Source organism: Vicugna pacos, chromosome 20, assembly GCF_048564905.1.
Source record: "Vicugna pacos chromosome 20, VicPac4, whole genome shotgun sequence".
NCBI lineage: Eukaryota > Metazoa > Chordata > Mammalia > Artiodactyla > Camelidae > Vicugna > Vicugna pacos.
The window spans coordinates 18049955-18073823 of NC_133006.1; the positions used below are offsets into that span (position 1 = coordinate 18049955).

At 52.2% G+C, this 23869-nt stretch overlaps 1 protein-coding gene across 1 annotated transcript in view; it reads right to left on the reverse strand.

The window, feature by feature from the left end:
* Positions 1-254: 254 nt before the first annotated feature.
* Positions 255-23869, reverse strand: part of GLP1R (glucagon like peptide 1 receptor) — a 31947-nt gene continuing 8332 nt past the window's right edge. The window contains exons 4-14 of the mRNA XM_072944691.1: positions 18391-18509; positions 17952-18058; positions 14400-14553; positions 13728-13887; positions 9356-9416; positions 8747-8816; positions 8540-8628; positions 8108-8246; positions 7118-7159; positions 5455-5661; positions 255-2176 (exon numbers count right to left, since the gene is read on the reverse strand). Coding sequence (XP_072800792.1) covers positions 5494-5661; positions 7118-7159; positions 8108-8246; positions 8540-8628; positions 8747-8816; positions 9356-9416; positions 13728-13887; positions 14400-14553; positions 17952-18058; positions 18391-18509 — 1109 coding nt within the window. The 3' untranslated portion in view covers positions 255-2176; positions 5455-5493. The remainder of the gene's footprint in view (positions 2177-5454; positions 5662-7117; positions 7160-8107; positions 8247-8539; positions 8629-8746; positions 8817-9355; positions 9417-13727; positions 13888-14399; positions 14554-17951; positions 18059-18390; positions 18510-23869) is intronic.

The following is a 23869-nucleotide window of genomic DNA, read 5'->3' on the forward strand; positions in this document are numbered from 1 at the left end:
GTCATTGTGTAAGCCACTCGACCACCCAACTTCTCTAATTAAATGACATCGCAGTCCCTGCATAAAGGCTGCAATGGATAAATTAGTACTTGGTAAGTACTATGAAGATGAAAATCATGAGATGAGTAATGAGCAAAGATTTTTTTTCTCGTGGGCTGGAAACAGCATCTTTTGTGTTTTCCCACTGCACCATGGGTCACCTAGGTCGACATTGCAGAAAAACTCCTCCCCGTCAAGGAAGAATGAGAGAGAGACACAGTAAGGACAGGCTTTATTTGACTTACAAGGCAAATTAGGAAGGAGCCTCAATCCATTCACATCTGTACAAGGAATTATATACACCATGCACGTTGGCTACCTGTTGACGTAGGTCATATTTTACATGAATTTATGCATTAAGAAATCACATGAAAATTGTCTTGTTTAAACATTCATGAAGCACAAACATCCCCCGAGTGCACTGAAGAGAGAAATTCAGCTTTGCCCCTCAGGAGAGCTCAGCTCACCTCTCTCTTGGTGCTTCTAAGCTCTGCATCAAACCCCCTCCAAAGCTAATATTGAGGTTTATCTGTGTTGAGGGTGTGATTATTTTTAGTGGGAGGAGGAGGAGCTTAGAAGAACTGTAGATTTGGAAGTAAAGCATGAACTTTTGGCAAGATCCGGCCCTGTCTGCTTTGAACTTTGCCCCTTCCTGACCCCACTGGCTCCCCTGCAGAGAAGCCTAGAACCTAACTTGTTATATGTTCCAAACTTTGCTGGGAGCTCTTTTTCCACCACTTCCAAACATTCTCATTTATATACGTTTTTCTTCTCCCAAGTTGCTTGACATAGAGATAATTAGTCATGCTAGATTGTCCGGGTTGACTAATTACTGATGGTTTTGACAGGCCTGGTTAGAAAGGTTGCATAACCCCAGTGTAAGTTAGGATCCAAGCTGCTGGCTGCAGCACTCCTCCCGTGCCAGAGTGTGGTACTTGGTACATCACTGCCAGCTGCACCCCTAAATTGATCACGGCTGAGAGAACAGCACCCCCAGCACAACTAGAAGGGTCACCTCTTACTGAGGCGGCAGGGGGAGAAGTGCAGGATGCTCCCTGCAGGGATGGGGGGTGGGTACACGTGGGACTGGGGAGGAGGCTGGATGCATCAAGGGGAAAAGGCCCGCTGCCAGATGGGGTCCTGAAAAACTGGCTCAAGTGGCAGAAGGGGAAGAGAAAACTCTGCTCCGATACATTCAGATGTAGGCGAAGTCCAAGGGACTTCGGGGAGTTCACTGGAAAACAGGTTTGCTTATCTGCTTCCTGCCAATCTGTGTCCACCAACAGAGCAGGAGTAATTACAGATACCGTGGACACAGTGTGGCATTAAGTGTTTGAAATTATACTGCTTAGCAGCGCTTCCAGATTTGGCCCTGGGCATGGGGCCAGAGAGCTGGTTCGAGCTGGCAGGTAACACTGTAGGGCATGGTGGTGTTGCCTGCAGAAGTGTCCCACATTGCGCCATTTTCCCCCCTCAAGAAGACTCATTTCAGCCATGAAAAGGAAAAAAAAAAGTTGATACTAATTTGGTTTCTGTTGAATATTTATCATGACATTCACATAGCTGTCTTAGCAGAGTAAGCTGACATATTTTATTTGCTAGTTTTTATAGCGTTTGGCTCCTCGTAGGAGCCAAAAGCAGGGTCAGCACGGTAGATTAGAATCAATTCAGTGGAGGGAAAATAAACCTTTGGAGTATATTTTGCCTTCCCTGAGCACGTCGCAGGCATTAGCTATAATGGGAGCCCTGTCTGTGCATGGAGAGGAAGCATCTATCGCTCAGGCTCCCACCCATCCTTGCCCTGGGCTGTGCGGTCCCCTGACCTTCACAGTGGGTGGGATGCTTCCAGATTCATCATCTCCTAACTTTATGCTGCTACACACAGGACAAACACACCACACACACACACACACACACACACACACACACACACAGAGTGTTCTATGCTTCTAGAGAAGAAAGAGATGGAGGAGGGAATGGGGACAAGAGCTGCTGAAACATGGCCCACACCGATGAGGTGACCAAGCCTTTTGGGACGTGGATGTGAACTGACTCTGTCTGCCCTCAGTGGTGGCTGTGCCATCTTCGCTAGGCTGAAGTTGCCCAGTTTGCTAGTCTTCTCCAACTTCAGACAGTGCTAGAGAGGCAAAACGGAGGGTCAGATTTTTTAGGTTTTTTTATTCCACTCTGTGTGGCTATCAGTACAACTTCTTAAACAAGCACAGCTGCATCAGAGAAACGTTAAGCCAACCCACTAAAAGAGCACTGGACCTGCTATCCGAAATGGCTCACTTGCTGTTTCTATGTATTCACGTGCTCTGATACATTCCATTTCTTAAAGACAAGGATGAATGTGGTACTACAGTAGATAGTAGAGCATGCCCCCCTCTTCATCTCGCCAGTATAAATCATTGAGGAGGTGGCACCTGTACCATCCGGTGTGTCTATTTTTGCTGCTGTGTATCTCTTTAACAGAAACTCCAGATAACACTGCCAACTTTCACTTAGCATATCCTGAATGGCCATTTATGTTTTTCATCTGTCCTCTCCAGAGGCTTCACTGGACTGGGAGGTGGGAGTTGGCCAGGGTCCTAGCCCATTTCAGCCATCATCTAGCACTGTGACCTTGGGCAAATCACCTCTGCAAGCTTCCCTCCTCAAGACTCTTGATCAGGGCAGAGAGATCTCCAAGGTCTTTCCCTGCTCTGAGTCTCTGAGATCTTCACTGCATAAATTGCATTGAGGCAATCAGCAAATCATGCCTACCATCTGGAAAGTTGTTTTAAAGGGAAGGCAGCTTTGCAATGTAAGAGGTTTGTTTCAGTTCTGTGATTTAGCTACTCCAAAGATTCAAGTGAAAAGATGAGTTCTCATGATTTAAGCCCCTCACAAGTTCGGGGGGAGCTGGCCAGAGTGCTGAACTCAGCTTCTGTTCATGACAGTCATCCGACCTGGCTGTACAACTCACACACACAGCACCTAACCCTGCTGGTGAGCGATAGTACCTCCAGGACAGAGGCAGGCAAGAGTGTTCTCGGCAAGCTCCAGACTTAGGGCATCAGGCATGTAAACAGCTGGTGGAATTTCGGAGTACATCGCATTCAATAGTTCCCAGATCTGTTAGAACTATATTTAGCTTAGGAGAGTTTGGGAATAGCTTTGGACGGAGTGCACTGCCACTCAAATGAATATTAATAGTGTGGGTTGTGGAGCAGAGAAAATATTTCTTCAATTCAGCATCTGGTATGTATCTGAGAAGGAAAAAATTCCTCAGTATTAAAAGGCTTGGGGTATGGCGGTGTGATGAGCATTCTGAAATCAGGAATCAGGAGTGCTAGTTGGGAAAAGAACTCTGCTTAAAGTGTAAGCCAAACTGTCTGAGCTTCCCAAGTGCCTAATTAAACACTTTCTCCCCACAGTTCTTCCCCTCAACAATTTACTTCTTGAAGATAATATCAATCTGACTCTTCCTTTGTTGCTACATAGTGTATTAATAAATCTCAAAAATCTTCGTTTATCCAAAATGGAAAAACTCGCACCAGAGCTTTATCCCCCCAATCAGTCTACCAGCACTCGCCCCCAACCCACTCCAAAAAAGAAACCACATGCATGATGCCTATGGGGAAGTTTGCCCTTATTCTGAGGAGGCAGGAATGTCCCCCCCACCTCCCTACATTTTCTCAGGCAAGGAGGCAGTCTGCACAATTTCTTTCTTTAGCCTGAGGTTCAACTTCCCTATTAACATAGACACAACACTTCACTGACACTGAAGTGTAAGAAATTTTCTGCTTGATGTGTTTTATGTCCCATTATTATTTTCCCCGCACATCACAATCCTCTGTGAGGGGCAGAGGAGAAATATGTCTGGTACAAGACTTTGGGGGAGGGTACCCCATCACTCATAAAGGAGGAGGGAAAGATCACTTCATAAAGGAATTCATCCGAACACTCCCTCTGCCCTCCCAGGAGGCCTAGACTCCCAAGAGTTCTCTTCTGCTCTGGAAACTTCTTTCACATCCGTGAACTCAACTGCCAACCTCTGTGGAATGGCTGTTCCCCTTTTGTCTAGGTCTTTGCATTGGTGCTACGTGCCTTTTCACCATGGATGGGGCAGGATTGATAGGTTTTCCCAGTTCTAGCCTCTCTGCCACTCATTATTTATGGGATGAGACTGGAGGCAGGGCAAACATTAAATAGCTCTAAGCATGGATGGATCAAATTAATAACTACCCCACTCCCCCAAACCACATCACAACCACCACAGTGATCTTGTTTCCATCAGGTGGGAGAAATCAGAACTGCACATTGGCAGTATAGACTATTCACAGCAATAGAAAAAAGTGAATAAAGTATATACAAGCTCCCAAGTGGGGGAATTTGAAAGGGAAGAAACGAAGGGCAGGGGAAGCCTGTCTCCATGGTAACAGCGGGGACCAGTGGTTTCCCCAGGAGAGTTTCTTCTCAGTCACATGACCTAAAGTTAGTGGGCACACCCAAACCCATGCAGGGTACATAATCTGGTCACAAATAGAAAGTATTTCTATGGAGAGGTGGAGGCAGCCTCTCTCGGCCCTCTGGGTTCCCAGCAGTAGCAGGTAATCTACAACTCCAGTGTGGACCTTCCTCAAGTTCCCCAGATGAACCCCAGCACATTCTTGAGCATCTCTAGAATAGAATTCAGAGCGCATACCAAGGGCTGGACCCCTCGGCAGTGGGCCGGCAATAAAACAACTCAAACACCCAGGGGAGAAGAGGGGACCAGAAAAGGAAACCTTTGGGTACCTTCTCAGTGTTCATCCTCAACACCACCCACAGCCATTTCTAGAAATTGCTGCCAGGAGTGGCCCAAACAAAGCATCCTAAAGAGAAACTAGGTGGTGATATTGGGGGGGGGCGTGGTAGATGAGGGAAACTAGCAACGCTGACATGTGTCCAGTGTCCCTTAATGAGGCAGCAGATAGGGGTGGTGACCCCGACTGGAGGTGGCTCACGTTACCCAAGCTCTGTGTTCAGCTGAGGTTATATCCGCCTCTTTCAGAACCATGTCCTCTTGCAAGCCCCAATCCCACTAATAAGCCATTGACCTTGAGTTTGAGTCTGGGGCTGATCTACCGCTGTCTGGGGGAACCCCAGGGGCCTTGTGGCTTAACAAGAAGAAATCCTCCTTGTTTTAGCAGCAATTGTTTTTTCCTCTCCTCCCGCCACAGTGATCAAATTAACAGGCTGCTTCTCCTCGGAGAAAATGTGTCCACGGGTCCCAGGAGGCACTGCCCATTTGCCTGTCTGATGGGTTTGGGAAGGGAAAGCATGGAAGCATGTGTGTGTGTGTGTGTGTGTGTGTGTGTGTGTGCGCGCGCGCGCGCACCTGTGTCACTCCCTCACCCCACCCTGGTCCCCGGGGACAGTCTCTCCCACCTGGGATGGCCACCCAGCCAGCAGGGAGATCACGTCGAGTCAGCTGCAGGAGGCCTGGCAGGAGGCTGCGTACACACTGCTCCCCACAGTGCCCCCACAGCTCAGGCTGCTGGTGGGACACTTGAAGGGCTTCATGCTGCTGTCCCTCTGGGTATGCAGGTGCTCAAGCCGCCAACGCTCCCAGCTCTTCCGAAACTCCATCTGGACCTTCCATGGGAAAAGGAGGGGAGCAAAATCATCATGCAAAGCAACTGCCCACAGAATGGCCCCATTATTACATTAGTAGGGAAGGGAAAAAATCCACTGCATTACATTAAGAGATACAAGGCAAGGCCTTTAGGCACCTAAATTAATATCCCAATAAAATTGTTTATTGTTGTCTCCTATTTTCTGCCTCTTCTCGGGAGAGACTCTGGCTTGATGATCTAATTGGTCTCTTCCATCTCTAAACTCTGTGACGCAGCTGAGTACCTTCCACAGTCCATCACTTTCTTATTTAATGGAAGAGAAGGAGTGACAGAGAGATGCGGGGAGATGGAAGATGGGTGAGAGAAGAAAAGAAGAGAGCCTTGACTTTAGAGAACTCCCAATTTCAGCTTGGACCACTGAGAAGAGGGACAGCACACCCCTCATAGTGTCCACACCAGACCCTTCTAAAGTCCCCAAGGGCTTTCGCCCAGACCCCAGTGCCTCGTGTGGGAAGAAGAGGGGAAGGGGAGAATGAAGCTGAACTAGTAGCAGCAGTGAGGAGGGGACTGCAGACCAAGGCTTCTCAGCCTGGATTTGAACTAATCCCATCCAGGAACTGGTCCCAGCCCACAATGGGTATGGCCCTAGTGAGTTCAGCCATCCAGAATCCCGGCTGTGATGGGCTCAGCCCTCCCCAGCAGGAAAAGCCCTCTCAAGAGGGCTGATGCTTGGGGACCAGTTTGCTGTGGCAGAAAGATGCAAATCCAAGTAACACTGCAGAGCCCCAGTCACTTGAGGGTTTGTGGCAGTGCTGTGTGAGCTGGCCTGTGATTCTGGTCCCCTAGATGGGCTGCTAGAACCTGCACAGCCGGCCTAGGGTGTTGGGAGTGCTCTTCCAGGAGGTGTTACCACACACTTGCTTCCCAGAGCTTATCTGATGCCCCCAACCCCTGCCCCCAGGCCTCTCCATGCCAGAGTGTCTGGGGCCTGGGCTCTCACTCCCGAGACTGCCAGCTGCTGTAGGTAGTCGGCTCACTGCCAATGCCCCATCCATCCCTGTGCAAACACCCCTCTTCTCCTGCAGAGCTGTCATCCATCCAGCTAAGCCCAGCAAGACGCCTGGCATGGCCGCATGCCATCCCTTAAAAGAACTTTCTCTGCACTGAGTGAAGCTGAGATGGCCTGGAGCCTGCCTGCCAGGATGGCCCCCAAGCTCATATATGGTTAGAGCGTGCCTGCACACGTGTGTGTGTGTGTGTGTGTGTGTGTGTGTGTGTGTGTATGAGAGAGACAGAGATGGAGAGACCCACACACAGGAAACAATACATGGATAAGATGCCTTCTCAACTCTAGTGTGTCAGTGGGTGGGTTGGGGTTTCAGCCGAAAAGACTGCTGGGAGTCCCCATTGCACAATTCCAGAATGGCCAATGGTAGTGGCCCACCAGGGCCCCCACGTCCCTCCTCAGGCCTTACCTCATTGTTGACAAAGCAGTACAGGATGGCCACCATCAGCCCCTGGAAACAAGAGACACGTCAGCAGGAGGAAGCGGGAGGCAGGTGCTCTGCAGGCAGGCCCTAGTCTGAAGCCCCTACAGACTCTAACGCCAACATCCCTTTCCTTAGACTGAGCAGCCTAGGCAGACCCAGAAATGCGGGTGGTGGGTTTTTTCTCCTTTCCTTTCTAGAGGAACAAGAAGGCACCTAGCTCAGAAACTGCAGAAGCTCTTCAACCACCCTCTCCTGACCCGAGAAAGGACACCACCTCTGATCACAGGGAATTTTCCCTGCCCAACCCTACTGGTTCACTCAGCAGCCCGGTGCTCCAGAACTGGGATGGTGTGTGTGTGTGTGCGCGCGTGCGCACGCGCGCATGTGTGTCCACGTCCATGTGTGTAAGTCACACACATGGGCTCACATGCTTGTGGCCATTCCATAAGCCTCTCCAGGAGCTGGGGCCAGTTTCTCACATTTCACACCTCCACTGATACTTGCCCTGCTCAGCATCATCTAACACTAGTGGAGAGACTCAGTCTTGGCTTTGGAAACAATGTGACCTGGCCAGTCTCATTTTTCCATCTCATAGCCTCAGTTTCCCCCTCTGTATAATGGGGTAACCTTGCACACCTCATGGGATTCTAAGAGGATTAACTACACAATGGGTGTAAAGCATCTGGCAGGGTACCCATCACCCGGTAGCAGCCCAGTGGACGGCAGTTGCAATGCCACGCTGGGTGCCCATGGTGACATGCAGGAAGGCTTCTTGTCCAAGATGTCTACAGAGAAGACTGGCTTGGGTGTCGGGACACCTGGGACTCTAGCTCTGGCTGTTCTCCCACCACATAACTTACCCCCAGCCCTCAGGCTGCCCATCCACCTGGTACAGGCTGGTCTCTGCCCAACCCCAACTCTGGGACTTCTTTGTCCCAGAGGGACAAGGGAGAGAGGCCCCAGCAGCAAGGTTACCTGGAAGGAGGTGAAGGAGAGCTCTGTGAACAGCTTGACGAAGCGCAGCATCCCCCGGGCGTGCTCGTCCATCACGAAGGCAAAGATGACCTCATGGGTCCCCAGCAGGGGGATAAGCGTCAGCGTGGACTTGGCAAGCCTAGGGGTGGGGTAGAGATGTCATTCTGGACTCCTCCCACGGACTTTTCTCCTTTCTGTGCTGCCAACCCCTGCCAAGGCCTGGCATCTGGGTCACAGACCCCCACCCCCAGCAAGTACCCTGGCACAGGCTGCCCAGAGAGGAGGAGGTAGACATGGAGGCCCCAGAAGCCCAGGAGTTGCTCAGGTCTGGGGCTGAGGGGAGGGCTTGGGGTCCAAGGCCAGCACCCAGGACCTGTCTCTGCTAGAGAGAGGAACTGGGGGTGTCCAGCAAAGGCAGCTCAGTTACATCACCTGCACTTGGTATCCGTCTTGCACATGAGATTGGCCTTCAGTTTAGACACCACAATGCAGATGACCCGGACAAAGATGAGGAAGTTCACCTGTGGGGCAGATGCGGGAGGGTGGCTGGGGGCCCTCTTAAGATACTCACTTTCCCCCGCCCTTTCCCCAGCGCCATTCGGGGCCCACCGTAAGTCCCACCCCCACCGCGTCACTCACCCCGATGGCAAAGAGAATGGGTAGCCGGATGATGAGCCAGTAGTTCATGTTTGAGTTCCTGGTCCAGCAGCTGGAGCGGGACGAGAGACATACATAGGTGCCTGGTTGGACCCTCAGAGCCCCCAGTTCCCAGTATAGGCACAGGGACACACAGGTACATATGGGCACACAGAGTGACACACACAGAGCCGCACAAACACTGCCACCAGGAGCTACCCAACAACCAGTCCCAGGAGTCTCACACACACAGTCCTAAATATACAAACACACTCAGAGTGATGCACACAGCCCCTCCGTGAACCTACAGTCACAGTCACTGGTTGTGTGTGCTCAGCATCATACACAAAGTAACAAGCATTTCACTCACAGTTACTATAGAAAAACCCACAGGAGCTCACCACGTACCCCACAGACCCAGCACCCTTGTCATCATACCATCCAGCAAGGGAGGAGGATTAGAGAACTAAATTTGTAAATTAAGCTCCCGGTCCCTCGGTTTATTTTCTCAACAGGTGGTAGCTGCACAGCCTAGGGGCCCAGGAATCGGCATGGGGTTTGAGGATGGGGCCCTCAGCACATCCCCTCAGCCCCTTAGAGCAGGACACTCACCCCTCATCCTCGTAGAGGTACTTGACAATTCCCCAGGGGATGACAAACAGCAGGGGGACACCTGAGAGGAGAGAGGGAAATGGAGAGAGGGGAGGGGCTGGCAGGCCAGAGACACTGCACGCACACCTAGAGGCTTCCTTACCTGGGGACTCTCCCGCCTCCAGCCCCTCTCCTTCCCTGGCTCAAACCACCCTTTCTAAGAGGTAAAGTGCTAGGCTGGTCTAGGTGCTTGGGAGAATGAGGCAGGAACACCCATCCCAGTCCCCAGCCTCATCCTCAGAGAGGGATGCCCACCGCACTGGGGCTGCGGGACAGCCCTCACAGCCCCCTCTCCTGTGGGCTGGGCACTCTGCCAGGGCTGGCCCCCATGCCGGATGAGGCTGGCTCTCTGATGCCACCCACCTGGCCGAGATCCACATGCCCCTCTCAGTCAGCGCCTTCAGGCCCTAGAAGCCCCTTCAGGCACCTTTCCCTAACCCCCACACCGGCACGCAGCTGGGCGGAAGCCTGGAGCAGGGACAAGGGCCCTGTCCTGACACTGACTGCCCAGCTAACTGCACAGTAACAACGGCTACAGTAACACTTCCCGCTTGGCTGAGGCTTGGTGGTGTGGTCGGCAGCCTCCAGGACGGCCTCCCACCATCCCCACCCCTGGTATTCACACCCTGGTGAGGTCCACGTTCTATCCAGATTGGTCTGTGTGACCAGTAAGGCACAGTGGAAGTGATGGCGTGTCACTTTGGAGATTAGGTTATAAAAGGCTTGTCTTCGGTGCTCTCTCAATCTGATCACTTGCTCTGGGGGGACACCAGCTGTGACATGAGAGCACTCAGAGCACCCACAGAGAGACCCCAGTGGCGAGGAATGGAGGCCCCTGGCCGACAGCCAGCCTGGACCTGAGCTTCCCGTCAATAACCTCGAGAGTGAGTTTGGAAGTGGCCTCTCCAACCCATTACGCCCTGAGATGACAGCAACCCTGGTCGACAGCTGGACTGCCCCCTCTCTCAGAGGTCCTGAGCCCGAGGCATGCCACTCAGCTGAACTCAGAATCCTGACCACAGAAACTGAGAGAGATAATTGTTGTTTTAAGCCACTATGTGTGGGATCGTTTGATATGAAACAGCAATGGTTTCCAGTTCCAGAGCCTCATTTGTCTTCAGAGCCTCAGCGCCCAGCCCTCCCCGAGAGCTCAGTGCATGTTGGCTGACTTAGCATTGGATCGTCCATCCTCACATGACAGACGAGGAGACGGATCAGCAGCTCAGGAGGACATAGGTGGGACTAGAATGCAGGACCACAACCCCAAACCCATGCACACCGCCCTCAATGGCTTTCTGCACCAGCTCTTTCCCTGCCTGTCTCTATCGGTGCCTCTCTTAGGGTTAGAGACACATGTGTCTGAGAACGGTCGAGAGTGTGCACATTAAGGGGTGTGGACACAATGTGTGTGTGGTAGTGGTGGTGGGGTCCACGTGTATGCATGTGCAGCTTTGGGGGTCTCCCCAAGGAGCACATTTCCAGGGCAGAACCCACTTCATTGCCTTTCCTGTCACCATCGTCCACATCCTCAACACATGGATGTCCACCCACTATCAGATACTGAGCAGCTCGGATGCCTGAGCTACTGTGCCTGACGGTGCAGACAGGCATGGAGGAGGCCGAGCAGCTCACAGCTGACCAGCGTTTATTATCAGACCTCTCTCACCTCGGCCACTGAATTGACACCAACCTGACCTCTCAGCATCTATGACGCTTTAGTAACAGACTTTCATGAGACTGGACAAGGGGACAAGTGGCCTCTAAAAGCCCCAGCACATAGCACAGAGCCTGCCACAGAGAAGATGCCCAGTGAGAACGGAACAAATGAATGAATAAGTCAATGTGAGAGTGAGAGAAGGCAAGCTGTCCAGGCAAGAACATGCCATTCCCTGAGCCACACACGTGGCTAGAAATCTCTGTCTTGGACATCCCCAGCCAGCTGCTGTCCTTTCTCTGAGGCCCCGCTCCAGGACAGGGGAGCTCACTCATGTTATTGGCTGGACTTGGCAAACTTCATCCTTTCATCAGCATCTCCTTAACAAAGTCTTTAAAAATGCAGGCACAGCTCTGCTGCATGCAAACATTACACACTCCCTGCTGGCTTCATCTTTCTCCCATTTAGAAAATCAACAAGACAGGCTGGAGGGAAAAAGCTTCCAATAAGACACACAGAACTGGCTCCAAGAAGTAATGATTCCCTCGTCCATCACTTGCCTCCCTCCTGTGCAAGGGAGGTTGTGGTGGGTTACGGGGGCACCCGCTGCCCGTGGGCTGCAGCAGAAGCTGACTTGCTTTTGGGGACTCCCTCATGTGTCAGAGTTCTAATTTTAATTCTTATGTTTGCATATGAAGTTGAAAGGTTTTTTCCCAAGCGTCCCAACTTGGGCTAAGCCTCCTGGCATCACAACAGAGTCCTGGGCTCTCTGTGAATCTCTCTCTCTCTGTCCTTCTGTCTCTCTCAATTCCTCAAGAAAAGGATGTTCAGATTGCGAAGGGGGCAGTCCCCCAGGTCCTGCCCTTCTGCCCCCTCAGATTCTGAGCCCTGAGTTGAGGCATGAGGTGGTGGGAAAGGGCTGGCATCCCCTTCCCCATTTCCCACTCGGAGACCTCCAGGACACTGGGTGACCCACCCCCACAACCCTCCACTAACTACCGACGCTCCTCTGTACACACCACACCATGTCTTTGATTGTTCCTGCCCTCAGGTCACTATGGTGACAACACTAAAGCGCTGATGCTATTTCCCAGAATGGACAGACAGAGTCCCCCGCCCTGATGACCGCATTCCCAGAGCTCCCCTTAAGGGCCTATCTCCACCCCAACCCCTAGTTAGCTGCAGGGCTCTCCAGCTGCCCACAGCCGGTTTGACAGCCCCTAGCAGGATGAAGAGGCCTGGGAGGGGGAGGAAGGCCAAGCAGGGAGGGGTTGGGCCCTGGGGGAGGAGGGAGGAAGGGTGGGAGCGGGGAGCTGTGTGCAGAGGCCAGGCCCACCTGCCTACCTGTGCAGAGGCCTGAACTTGCTTGGCGGGCCCTCGGGGACTAAAGAGACACAGTGCAGGCCTGAGAACTGTGCAGGGTGGGCAACGGGGCCCAGAGCCTGGGGTCAGGAGGGCTCATTCCAGTGTCTGCTCTCTCTGTAAGGCCCTGCCCTCTCTGGGCCTCAGTGCCCTCGAGACACTGATCTGACTGAAGCCCCTTTAAAGGTACTTTTCCACAATGGGGCTACGTGGAAGGAAGTAGCTGAGGAGCACCAACAAAAAGGGATGAAGTGTGAGGACAGGGACAGGGAGGCTGAGGGGGCAGGACAGAGCACAGAGCCAGGGGCCAGGCAACCCGAGGCCACTTCCGGAGCAGGCGGGCAGGCCCAGGACAGCCTTGCAAAGGCTCAGGGGCGGGAGCCAGCAGGGGAAGGGGCGCCTCAAGGGAGGAGCATAGCGTGATTGGGGCAGGAAGTCCCCCTAGGTCAGGGGCAGCCCGAGGCAGGGGAATGTAGGTATGAGAGGAGTGAATGAGTGAGCAGGAGGCCGAGGCAGGGCCTGCTCCTCCACCCCCGGGGACACCTCTGTGGGCCCCTCTAGAGGCAGCGCTGTTGCCTCAGTTTCCGGAGTAGCCGGGTGGATTCGAGGGCTGCTGGGGGGGGGGTCCTCTGACCCTGCCCCATCCCACCCCTGTTCTCATTAGAATCCCTTGTGGCGAAAGGCAGAAGTACAACCAGAAGTGTTCCAGCAAAAAAAAAAAGACACATGGTTCTTGGCAAACTTTTTTGGCTAGAACATTTCCAGCTGGGCTCCAGGCACATCCGGGGTCCACCCTTTCCTCAGCTGGCTTCCCGGCAACTGCCTCCCCACCCCACTCCGCTCTCCTCTGAGCCCCCCTCTTCATCATCACGTGACAGAGCTACAGGTCCTTAACCCCCATGCCCAGGGATTCCCTCGCCCCCAACCTGGGGCCCGGGACCCTCCATTTCCAGGTGTGGGGCTCTATCTCCAAAGGGTCTTAGGAGCAGGGGTCTTTGAGGACAGTGTCATGATGGCCAATGGTGTGCGTGGTGTATTTGGCCAGATAGAGTGAAGGCCTCTGCTTCTATTAAGGGAGGAGAGTGATGCAAAGGTAGGGGGTTGGACAATGACCTGACAGCCCCAAGGGCAGTGAGGCCTGTGCCCAGGAGGGGGTTCCCTGGTGGGCTCGCCCCTTGGCTCAGCAGTGGGCTCTGAGTACCAAGTTGGACCCCTGGGGGTAGCCTGAAGGCTGCAGTTCCAAGGGAGGGGGTTAGGGTCCCATCCCCCATGCCACAGGTCGGGGTGCTGGGAGAGAGGAAGGACAGTGGGCCTTACCCCAGCCTATGCTCAGGTAGAGCCTGAAGACACGCTGCTCGGAGAAGACGGACAGGGCCAGCAGCGTGTACAGGTACACGCCCTCCACCAGCAGCCAGAAGTAATTGGCGGCCACGCAGTACTGCATGAGCAGGAAGACCAGGCGGCAGCCCAGAGAGTCCTGGGGGCAGAGGAAAGGTCTCCAGGGGACAACGGCTCTCTGCTTCTGCCTCTCTCCACTCCCCTCCTGGCCCTGCCTCAGCTGCTAGCCTGCCGTGGTGCATATAGGATGAGAGAGCTAACACCACCCAGCTGGGGCCAGGGCCAAGAATTTGACCTGCTTTAGCTCGTTGAATCCTCACTATCCTGGGTGGAAAAAAACTAACATCATCACCTTAGAGGTGGGAAACCTGAAGCCCAGAGAAGTTAAACGATTCGCCCAAAACTTAGCTAGTAAGTGGCAGAGCTGGGATTCAAACCAGGTCTGTTTGCGAAAACCACTCCCCTGAGTCAGACTGAGATCTCCCTAAAGGTAGGGCAGTGTCTCTCTCTTAGACTGGGGGCTCCCTGGAGTGGGCTGCCTCTCCCATCAGCCGGGGGGCTCCCTGAGAACCAGCCAGGCATGGGTGGGGTGAGGGAGCCCGGCCTTCACCATCCATCCCTCCACGGGCCCTCCCTGGACACACCACACACCTGGTAGGAGAGGAGACCATCCCACTGGTGCTGCTGGGCGGCTGTGCTGTACATCCACTTGAGGGCTGCGTCCTTGATGAAGACGGACAATGCTCGGAGGATGAAGGAGGCAAACAGGTTCAGGTGGATGTAGTTCCGGGTACAGTGCAGGTGTCTGGGGAGAGAGCAGGACCTTCCCTGGCACCATGGCCCACGGTTCTGCTCCACCACCCCTGGTTCTCAGGCGAAAGCACACCTCAGGCATGTGTCCAGCTCTGGGACTGGGCTCCTGTCTTTTTTCCTCTGAGAGTACACTTCTTCCCCATAGTCTTGAAAATCCTTTGGGGCCAGCTCAAGTCCTGCCTGTCCATGAAGCCGTCAGCTGTGCGGTTACTGCCACCCCCACCCCCACCCACATTCTGTCCTTTTCTCTGCTGCATCTTCTTTTCTACAAAGTCATGTGCAACCCAAGGGATTTGTGTGAGGACTGCTTTCCCCGCTGGGGACTTGTTCGGTTTCTTGATGACAGGCCACATCTAACATGCCTCTGGGCTGCCTTACAGGGGCAGACTATGGTTAAGCGCATGGTAGGAATTCAAAGTATTGGATTCAACTTCAGTATCCTCTCATGCAAAAACATGTAGCAAACTGGAAACATGAGGGCTTTTCTTAACCCAATAAGGGCTATCTACCCAAACGAGGAGCAAACATCATTCTTAATTGAGAAATTTTAGAAGGATTCCCTTTAAAACCAGGAACAAAATAAGGATTATCTAGCCTTAAAGGCTATCATCACATCTGTTCAACACTGTACTACAGATCTTAGCCACTGTAAGAAGGCAAAGGAAAAATGAATATGAATGAATTGGAAATAAAGACACAAAATTGTCATTATTTGTAGATGATCTTCACAGGAAATCCAACAGAAACAACACAAATTATTAGAACTAATCAGAGTTCATTCAACAAGGTTGATGATGTATATATTTATGTACATCAGCAATAAACAATCAAACAGTAAATTTCAAATGTGCACTGTTTTCAACAGGCTACCTAGAAATAAGTCTAACAGAAGATGGGCATGATTTCTATGGTGAATATAGTAAAACTTGCTTAAAATTATTAAAGAAGACTCAAATGACTCAAATTAATGGAATTCACACCAGATTCATGGATAGAAAGACTCACTATCTTGAAACTGTCAATTATCCTCACATTAATTGATACATTCAATATAGCTATAATAAAAATTCCAACAGTGTTGGGTCTTTTTTTTTTTTTGATGGAACTTTAAAAAACTTATAAAGAAGAGCCAAGGGCCAAGAATAATCCAGATACTCCTAAAGAACCACAATGTAGGGGCCCTGGCTATAAGAGAACCAAGATTTTTAAAGAATCTAGAGTAATCAAGGCACCATGGTATTGGCAAAGGGACAGATAACTAGACCAATGGAAAAAAACCCAGATGACAGAAACGCACCCAGGTACAGATGACCCTTGCCGCACAGCAGAGTAGGCACTGCAAACCAAGGGAGAAAGAAAGGGTGGGCCGTCAATTAACGGTCCTGATGCAATTAACTGTATGTATATATGGAAAAAGGAAATTAAATCTCTTGTTTCCACTAGAGACAAAAATAAATTCCAGGTTCACCAAAAAGCCATAAGGGATGTGCAAAACTTACGACCTTCGGATAAGGAGAGTTTTCTTAAACAAGACCATAAAGAAATTTGGCCTTTGGAAAAGAAATTGATAAATTTTTTAATCAATTGATAACAATGAATTTTTATCAACTGATAACACCTATTGGTAAATTTTATCAATAAAGTCAGACACATTGATGTATTTTATTCCATTAAAATTAAGGACGTCTGTGCATAAAAGACACCATAAGGTGGAAAAAATAAACCACAGACTGGGAGGCTATATCCTGAGTTACTATCCAGAATATATAAGGAATGCCTAAAGCAAAAAAGAAAAAGCCAAAAAGCCAATAAAAAAGTGAGCAAAGGTTACAAAGAAGCACTTCACAAAATGACACATAAAAAAGCACTAGATCTCTGTAGAAATTGGAGAGATGCAAGTTAAAATCGTAATGAGTTATTTTACACACTTCAGATTAGCAACAGTTAGGTCTGAAAATATGAAATATTGGTGAGGATGTTAAGCGAAGGGAACGCTCATGTATTAATGATGAAAAGGCAAACTGGTATGACCACTTTGGAGAGCAACTTCACAACACCTAATACATTTGCAATAGCACGTGGTGTTCAGACCAGGCAATTCTACTCAGGGGCACGCGCCCCTGGAGAAATGCACAAGGGGTCATGGGTAAGAATGTTCTTCGTGGCAAAGTTTATAATTCAGAGAAGAAAAAAAAAAGAGAAACACTTCAAATGTCCATTTAAAGGATAACAAGTAAATAAATTGTAATATATCATACAACATAAACATAAAATCATACAGCATACAACTAAAATGGCCAGGAAAGGGAGGGTACTAGCTTAGTGATAGAGCACATGCTTAGCACTCACGATGTCCTTGCAGGACCTCCATTAAAAAAAATTATATGTGTGTGTGTATATATATATATATAGAGAGAGAGAGAGAGAGAGAGGGAGGCTTTTTTTAAATGAATGAAACAGAACCACCTATACCAACATGAATGAACCTCACAAAAGCAACATGGGGCCAAAAATAACATTGTGGAAAAACACGTCCAACTCACCAATAAAAACACGCAAAACCCACACTACATACTTTGATAGATATAAATGTGGTAGAAGTATAGAGAGAAGCATGGGAATTATAAGCAGCCCTCAGGGTTCTCTCTGGTGGGTGGGCAGGGAGGGCTACCCAGGGAAGCTTAACCATGTGGTAGGCTTTAGTTTGTGCACACAGGTGATTGCAGGCACTGGATTTTCAGATCTCTGAATGCTTCCTAATAAAAGGGGAGAATGTTCATCGAGTGAATACGTTTACTGAGCACTGACTGTGTGCCCAGCCCTGACTGTGCCAGGAGCTATGGGGACCGCAGGAGGAATGTCACCTCTGCTGTTCCTGCTGGCTGGTGTCCTGAGCTCCCTGCCTTCAGAATCCCTCCTGCCCTTAAACCCAGCCCTCCTGGACCACGGTGCAGAGGGAGTGGGGAGAGCCTGGTACTCTGGAAAGAATGTCTCATCTAGGCTAGACTTAGGGAAGAACTTGCCCATGGGGGCTGACAAGCTCCAAAGAGGGCAGATTCTCTAAACCCTTGAGGTCTTGTCTAAAACCAGACTGAATTCCCAATTAAGTTACACATGCACACTGGAGAGGATGTTCCCTACTCCTACCATCCATTGTTAAGGTGTGGGGCATGTGCTGTGTGTGGGGGGGTATGGTGTTTGCTTTTCCTTTTTTGCAGGATTATACACACACATTTAGACAGTAGAGATTAGACTAAGTACACAGTGCCACGGCCTGTGTTTTCAGTCTCACAGCCTACGGTATGGGCTCCCTGGACATCTCTTAGGAGAGGAACCTGCTGCATTGTTGCCTTGGTTTGCTGCCCCCTCCTCTAAAAGCAGCCCCCTTACCTGAAGCCCAGGAGGATGGCCGAGGCGATGACCAGTGCGGAGAAGGAGAGCGCGTAGCCCACTGTGTAGATGACGTAAAGGGACAGAAGATGCTCCTCCGGAGAGCTCTGTGTGCACACGGGGGAGACACTGTCCAGGGGCACCAGGGGCGGCCCACAACCCTCCTCTCCCACATCCTTCTTTCCCATGGGGCAGGGGCAGAGGTGGGGCCCCAGCTCAGCCCCACTGGGGATCCCAGAACTAAGAAAGAGAATAACCTATGGCTATGGTCCTTGGATTTCCAGGGCCCTGTTCTAAGGCCGGAGAAGTGAATACATGCCACCTCTGTCCAGAAAGCATGGTTTGCAAAGCCCCCAGAGGCAGGGTGATGGGCAGATGGCCACAAGCCAACTCGCCAGATACCCGGGTCCCTGCTCTCCCTGAGAACCCCTCAACTCACTCGGTCCCCTCGCTTGGACTCCTCGCACTCGGACAGGTCCCTCCAGGGCCGGCTAGAGTTGTCCTTGTGCAGCCACAGGCCATCAGCAGTGCAGAACCGGTATACATGACCCTGCAGCACTGGGGCAGAGGGACCAGGAGCTGAGCCAAGGCCACCTGCCCCTCATTCCTCTCCACCCAACAGGTCACCCTGCTGCCCTAAAATGGACCCCTCAGAGTTAGCAACACCTGCTCCCCTACACACACTCTCTCTCTCTCTCTCTCTCTCTCTCTCTCTCTCTCTCTCTCTCTCTCTCTCTCTCTCGGGCCTCCCTCCCTTGCCAGATGCCTGTTTGGCCCAGGGACAGGGTCACAAAGGTGACCTGCCAGGCCCACCCTCAGCCTTTTCTCTTTGCCACCCTGGGATGCAGTTTGATGAATTCCTGCTTTGAGGTGAGAACATGAGCCCATTTCCATAAAGCTCCTGAGAGAGACACAGCCCTGCCCTCAGGGACCCCAGTCTGAGGGAGACAGCCCCGCCCTGGCTGGCAGTGTCTGCTCACAAGCTTCCGGGTGGAGAGGCAGCTGTAAGGGCAGGTCTGTGGAAGAAGCTCAGTAACATGGGTGCCTGAGGGGAGAATTGCCAGCCCCAGGGCTTACCCCCCAGGGCCGAGGAGGGACGTGCCATCTGAGATGGGCTGTATTTTACAGTTCACAGACTGTCAACTCAACCACTGCTGTTATGTCCCTTAACTTCAGGGACCCGTGACAGCCCTCTGCCCTCAGGGTCAGGCATCGGCAGGACCTGGCAGTGGGACCCTGGTCCTTCCTGAGCCGGCCCCCGTATCCCAACACAGCCTCCCTGCTTACTCTCTCCTTTCTCCGGCTCCCTGTCACAAACCCTGACCCAGGTCCCGCTTTGGGAGATAGAAGTTATCTGGTAATACCATGGGATAAATCAGCTTGCAGCATCACTGCTTCTAGAAGAAACTGCATTTTAAGAGACTTCTCCAGGAAGAGAAACAAAAACCTGAAAATCTAATGGCGGGATTTCCGGCAGTGGGAGGAGCAGTGTCCCAATAGCCCCCGATATGTTTACGAACATGATCAGGAAAAGACAGAGGCAGAGAAGGGGAGGCACAGGGTCTGATTTTAGCAACCCGAAGGGCCCCCGAATGCCTCTCATCTGCTGCATTGGTGCCTGGAATTCTTCACCGGGGGCTGGGTCCTCTGAAAGGAGGCCAAGACCAGTTTTCAGAGATAGATGACCCCAGAGCAGTAATGGGGACCTGGGCTGACTCCATGGGGAGTGAGACAGATGTCAGAACCTTCTCTGGCAGCCTGTTTGGATGTGAGGAAGCGGGAAGACAAGAGGAGGCAGAGGGGCCAGGGGAGGGGAGAGGACACACAGATGGGGCCCAAACCTTCAAAGTGCCATTTCTCCAGGACTCAGCCCGCAGAGCATGACCTTAATAATAGCCACCTGCCACAGCTGGCTCAGGGCCTGGCAAAGAGGAAGCATTCAAACTGCTGATTCCCTTCCCACATGCCCCTTACATACCCTCTTTGCAAGCTGCAGACTCACAGAATTGGGCTTTGAACACCTGTTGTATGCCTGACATCACAACCATCTTACAAGGTGGGCACGGTTAATCCCATTCTACAGATGAAGAAACTGAGCCTCTGAGAGACCAAGTGACTTGCCCAAGATCATCTAGCCAGGAAGTGGCAGAATCAGGATTCAATCCCCCAGCTCTCTGCCTCCAGAGGTCAAAAGTTAGCAGCCAAACTCCCTGCTAACAGTCACCAATGACAAAGTGCCATTTCTCTGCCCTTCCTCTAGGCTTGGATTTGCCAACAACCAGTGTCCTCCTAGCAGTTCCTCTTGCCAGTGTGGACCCTAGCAGTGCGTGCCAGTCTCAGGCTCTCCGTTCAGGGCCAGCTGTGAGGCCAGGGAGGCAGTGTGTGCACAGATGTGTGTGTTACTGGCACAGTGTCAAGGGATCATTGCGTCCCTGAGCTCAGTGAGCCTATGTGAGTGTGTCTGTCAATTATGCTTCATTAGCAGCAAATAGTAAAAGTCAAGGCTGGTTCCTGACCGGGCCTGTGGTCCCCAGATGCCCATCTTGGCTGGACGTGGGGTGGGCCTGGGCACAGCCCAGCTTATCAGCCCAGCTTTATCTGGCCCAGGAGCTGCTTAGTAAATCACAGCCAGGGGCTTGGCTCCAGTCTTGTCAACACCAGGAGGCAGCAGGCCACATGCCAGGAGGCCCGGGGATATTTCATAAAGTCAGACCCTGGTGCTGGAAATAAAACCCCCAATTAAACACTTCCCCTCCCGGAAACTGCAGCGGCGTCTGTAATCAAGCTAACAGCCGCCCTTCCACGTGGATGCGGGCACTCAGGGCTGTGGAGAGCCGCTCATGAATCCATTAACTCCTGCACCCTGGCAACAGCAAAGGCCGGCAAGGACTCCTGGGCCCACATCTCCCAGACCAGGAAGCTGAGATTTGGAGAGGGTGGTCCCAGGCCCTCCCCAGAGTGCTGGAATGAGGGTCAAAGGCAGGGCTCCAACTGAAGGCATCAGCTGGGGGTGGGAGTGAGGGGTAGTGCATCACGTCACAAACCAGAAGGAGCTCGGGTTCTGAACTACAGACTTGAGTTCAAATCCTGGTTCTGCCCTCAACCAGCTATGGGACCTCCCCAGGTCTCAGTTTTCTCATCTGTAAAATGAGAACCGTGATAACTTCCTAGGTCTGTGGTGTGATGATTAGGAGATAAGACAGGTGTTAGTTAGGTCTTCAAAACAGGATCACAATGGAAGCCCTGCGGCTGCCCCACCCCGATTCCTCCAAAGGGCACCCCGTCACTGGGCTGGGGCTGGAGCTTAGGACCCCACCTCAGCTGGAACTCCTATGGGGCCACCCCGGCCTCCTGTGAAAGCTTCCAGGCTCAACAGTACTCAAAGGAGGCACCTGTCTGAGTTTCTAAGAATTGTGAGTTATAGGCTATTTTAAAAAACATTTTATGGCTCTCCTATAATTAGAACCAAGCTAACAAACAAGTTGGAATCAGGAGGAGGTGCAGCTAATGAGACTGGAATGATTTGTAATAAACAGATCAGTTGTTTGTGGGCAAACGAGGCTGTTGGAGGGCCCGCAGGCAGCAGCAAGCTCTCTGAAGTCACTTCAGCCTTCTGGTTTACACAGAAAATCTTGTGGATGAGAGGCATCTCCTTGGAACACCTTCCTTCCTTGACTCATCAGCTCTCACCCTCTCCGTGCAATCCCCAAATCTGAATCAGAGGGGTCAGAATTTAAGGACTTGGCCAGTTTCCCTGGGACATTGTACAGCTCTGAGGCCTGAGGCCTGACCCCATCTCCAAGGTGGTGCCTGGATGTCCTCCCTCCTTGGAGGGCCCTCCTTCCTCCTCTCCATCTGCCTGCTCTCCCAGGCCTGGCTCCCATGTCACCTCCTTTTGGTAGCCTTCCCGATGCCACACCCCAGGCAGAAGAGGGGACTCTGACCTCCCTTAGCACCCCCTGGGGCCCCGAGCTGACCTCTTCAGCCCCATGGTGAGGGTCACCCCTTCTCCTCAGTGCACACACACTCACACACCCCTAAGGTCTTACTGACAACCCTCGCTCCTGACACAATCCAAGCCAGGTGTCTGGTAACTGCTTCGAATTCAATTATTTAATTAATTAGTCCCGCACTCCTCCGCCCTGCTCTGCAAACCCAGGAGGCTGACCCCTGTGGACAGCATCGCTTGGGCTCCCTGCCCTCTGCTGGGTTTGGCCAATGGGAGACACCGGCAGAGGGTAGGAGGGCGGAAGGAGAGAGAGGCCAGGGTATTTCTCTCTTGCTCCCTTCTTGCTTTGATTCTGAGGTTCTGGCAGTGGCTTTGCCCCTCTGTGGCCACAGTCCTGCCCTGCTGGTGGCCTTTCTACCACCATGACCTCCGGCGTCATGAGGGCTCCATAACCCCATTCCCGCCCCACTCGGGTCTGGGGATGTTAAAGCTCCCCACTGTTGCAGTCCTTGGTGCTTTACCTACATTACTGGCCCCTTAACCCCACCCAGCCTCTGTAAGTGGCCCCTCCATCAAAGCCTTTTCAAATTCCCAGCTGAGTGTGTTTTCTGCCGTGACCCTGCCTGAGATCCGTCCTCCTCTTCCTTCTCCCCAATCCTAACTCCCACTGTGTGGTTCTTCCACAGGCTACTCCCTTGATCAGGCCAAGGCAGTTCCAAAACTGCCCCCTCCCTGCTCCCCATGCTGAGAGGGGATGAGGGAAGCCCCCGGTGCCAGCCTCAGCCAGGATATGCCAGAAACAGCAGTTATGCTGCAGGAGTCCGGGGTGGTTGTCTCTGCAGGGAGAGGGGGGAGGGAGGCAGAGTCTGTGATCTTGAGTGTCAAAAAAAGGGAGTGAATTAGCTTGGTGAATCCAGGGAGGGGGCGGAGGCTGGCAGGGGGCCTGCGCAGTGGCCGTTATCTTCATGGAGAAAGCAATAAAACCATGTTCACTCATAAACGGGCACCACCAGGACCTATTTCCTGCTCAAATAAAATTAAAGGTGATGGATGGAGCCACAAGCGGCAGGCAAGCTGGGGGCGGCTTAGTGCTGAGTGATGGGCCCTGTCCTGCGCCTGGCTCCCTGGGGTCTAGAGGCCCAGCCCAGGCTGGCCAGGCAACCAGTCCCAAACCTTTGAGGGGCGGGGAAAGTGTGTGTATCGGGAAAGTGGGGGAGGTAAGTCAGGTGGGTGAAAGAAATTAACAGCAACCAATCCTGACACCCCCAATCACCTGGCTTTATCCCATCTCCCACATGGCCAGCAAAGGCAGAGGAACGTCTAGAAATTCACTCAAGCTCACACAGCCACTTAGAACACCAGCAAGCAAAACTATGACTGTAGGACTCGACTTTTTCATCTACAGGGAGAGGGCAGGCAGCTCAGACAGGAGCAAGCTGGGGAGGGCCTGGGGGACAACCCCACCAAGGCTCTGATCACTACTCCCATCTGGGTTCACTGGAGCAGTGAACCCCTGAAGAGTCTGGAGGGGCTCTGTGCCACCACCAGGTAGTGGCACCTACAGACACACACATCACACATACACACACACACACACACACACACGTGCGTGCGGGCGCATCAGAGCAACGACACCTCAGGGTAACCCCACCTCCACCCCAAGGCCCCGGGATCTGTTCCTTCCTGACTCCTTTCCTGACTACTAGATGCAGGAGTGCTCACAATTCTCTCTTAAGTCAGACCCCACACTTTCCACACAGACCCCACATGCCAGCACAGGCCTCAGGCTCAGGTTATACCTAATCCCACCTCCCCGCTCCCCACCGCAAGGACAGACAGACAGACCACCATTAGGAGGCCTAAAGACCCTCTGGGGTGGGGAGGGCTAAGTCTCAGCAGAAAGCAAGCAGCGAGCAGCCCGCCCCAACTCCACCCCAGCTCTCTGGTCTCCTAGACACAGGGGAGGGGA